Source organism: Olea europaea, chromosome 12 (genome assembly GCF_002742605.1).
Source record: "Olea europaea var. sylvestris chromosome 12, O_europaea_v1, whole genome shotgun sequence".
Taxonomy (NCBI): domain Eukaryota; kingdom Viridiplantae; phylum Streptophyta; class Magnoliopsida; order Lamiales; family Oleaceae; genus Olea; species Olea europaea.
In genome coordinates, this window is record NC_036248.1 from 23,907,420 (window position 1) to 23,909,969 (window position 2,550).

At 32.7% G+C, this 2,550-nt stretch overlaps 1 protein-coding gene across 1 annotated transcript in view; it reads left to right on the plus strand.

The window, feature by feature from the left end:
* The window catches only part of LOC111406811 (nucleolar complex protein 2 homolog), a 15,803-nt gene that overhangs the window by 11,168 nt on the left and 2,085 nt on the right, over positions 1-2,550 (plus strand). Inside the window, exons 12-14 of the mRNA XM_023036183.1 lie at positions 46-96; positions 948-1,037; positions 1,124-1,221. Coding sequence (XP_022891951.1) covers positions 46-96; positions 948-1,037; positions 1,124-1,221 — 239 coding nt within the window. The remainder of the gene's footprint in view (positions 1-45; positions 97-947; positions 1,038-1,123; positions 1,222-2,550) is intronic.

The window sequence follows — 2,550 nt, forward strand, 5'->3', positions numbered from 1 at the left end:
GAGCTAGCAGCTACTTCACTAATTCGTTTGAGAAAGTTTCATGAGATTACCCTGGCTGAAAATCTCCGGCGTATGGTGAAGCATTTTATTGATCAGGTACTAGTTATTTTTTGCTTTATTCTGTCTGATGCAACAATCCACGTTTTTGTTGAGTCATTTATGTCTCCAGAAAATAAAGCGCAGTGCAACTGATATAGTCAAAATTTATGCTAAGGGACCAAAAGAATAGCCATTTAAGTCCTCAAAACTCTTAGTATGGCTAGCAAGGATTTAAATCACCATCTTAACTCGGAAGCAATCAATTGAACTCTGTTTCTGAATAATTTTATTCTTCCTAAACAAGCAAAAAAGCTGAATATCCATTTGATGGTTTTAATTTCACGGCCACAGGTTGTTAGTCCATATTTCTAAGCAAGTTACTTATTTTGACCTCAACTGGGATGATAGTTTCAAAATATCTGAGAAAATGTTAAATTTGACAAGTAAAATCACTTAAATACCATTAACAATTTAACAAAATTCATGTCCTATTCTAACTCAAGTTATTCTGTACTAAAGATTATAAGATTAATTACAAAACTCTTAAGTCTTATGACATTCTTCATATGCTTGCTAATAATATTAACAAGTTTGCAGCTGTATTTATAAATGGACTACTAATAAAAGAAAAGTAATATTATTCAACCTAGACCATATTATCACATAATCTTCTACAGATTTTCAATCTCACATGTTTTGAAGAGTGAAGAAATATTTTCTTGCTCATCTCATATCTTTTAAAGCTCAAAACTTGTTTCCTTTTATGCAATCAAACATGACAATCATGAGGATTGTTCTTCCGATGGTATACTTCTCCATATCAATTTCTAGTTCATATTTACTCCCTCACCATGTTCGGTTCTTTTTTGGTCCTTGACTTGGTGTATTTTGCACCATTGTATCTGCAGGTGGAGCAGAATGTGGACTTTGTACAGAGAAAAAGAGATGAGGTGCCTTTTTCACCAAATGATTACCAATCTGTAGACTCGTTTCTTCAGGTTTGTACAGTTTGAAATCAACTGCCTATAGTTCTGTGAATTAAGGAATGTAATTGATCTAATTTAAATTGATGGTTCACGTGCAGCTTGAAAAGCCCAGTCCCCAAGCTCCATTTACTCAATATTACAAAGGTGTCCTGGAGAAGGCATCTCAAAGGAGTTCGCGTGAATGTGGAAAGACGAGGTAAGTTACTTATTTCCTGTCTAGACCTAGAAGAATACAACTGTCTTCCTATTTCTAAGGTGGGGTAATTCAGAGTGGCTTGAACTGAAATTTGCTTCAGAAACCTCTTTTGTTGGCGGTTCCCATTTGGACTTATATCATTCTTTTTAGTGTTTAGGAGTGGTAGTAGGGGGTTTTTGGATCATGCACCATGTATAGAATGATGGCTGCGGAGGGCGAGAATGATAACTGATTTAAGTACTACTAACAGAGAGTAAGTTTGGTTCTCCAAATTAGAGAGTCAAACCCACTTTTTATAAATAAATGTATTCAAAATATTTCAATTTTCAATAAAGAAAATTAATATAATAATTTGGATGGAAGCTAATTAATATAAAAGCCATGGAAAAATAATAATTATTTTTTGAGAGTGGTAAAATTAAATATTAAATATATAAGAGTCCGATAAAAATTTTTGCTCTCTAAATTTACAAATATTTTCTAAGTTGTAAAATATGTTCTTTAAAAATAGTTTCTTGGAGAAGCTCTTATAGTAGGTTTCATCTTGGTGGCATCATGGCCTGCTTAGTAGTATCTACACGCACATTGACACATGATTTTTTGAAAAAGTTTCGGCATGATATGTTGTGGGCACATTAATTAAAATATTATTTTTAAAATTTTATAACTTAATAGTCTAAAGTAATATCTTTTATACTTATTTTATCATATAGATAAATAATTAAATAACAAAAAACTTGAGATTATCAAACATGTTTCTTAAATGGTAAAAAACTTGATCCACATAAAAGTCTTCCTTTTGCTTTGTTAAAGGGTAAAATTGTAAAAGAAAGTCTATCAACTACATACTAGGAAAAGATAGTTTACAGAGCATTTAATGTTTTGGGCAAATTGGACCCTACAATTTGAATTAAAAAATTACGCTTCTGTTTGGCCCCCATTTTTTGGAAATGAAATGGGTGGAATAGCATTTTTTGAAAAATGAGTGATTGAAAAAGAAAAAAAAGTTTTTTATTTACTTGTAATATTATTTTATGGAAGATAGTGTGATTGAAAATAAGAGAAAAATAGAATGTCATGTAATGAAAATTAATGGGGGCCAAATAGGGGCTACATTTTAATAGATTTTAGGTCAGCCGTCACTTCTTCTCTTCCTGATTTCTGTTCTTCTTTTCTTCACATCATTTTCTTCTTTTCTTCCTGGGTCTTTCTATTTTCTTCTAGCTGCCCGCATTTCTTCGTCTCCAACACGCAACAAGGAACCTCCGACAGGCGTTGGCAATGTGTCGAAGACGCAGCGGTGTCCGATACGTGCTGAGCACCGATATG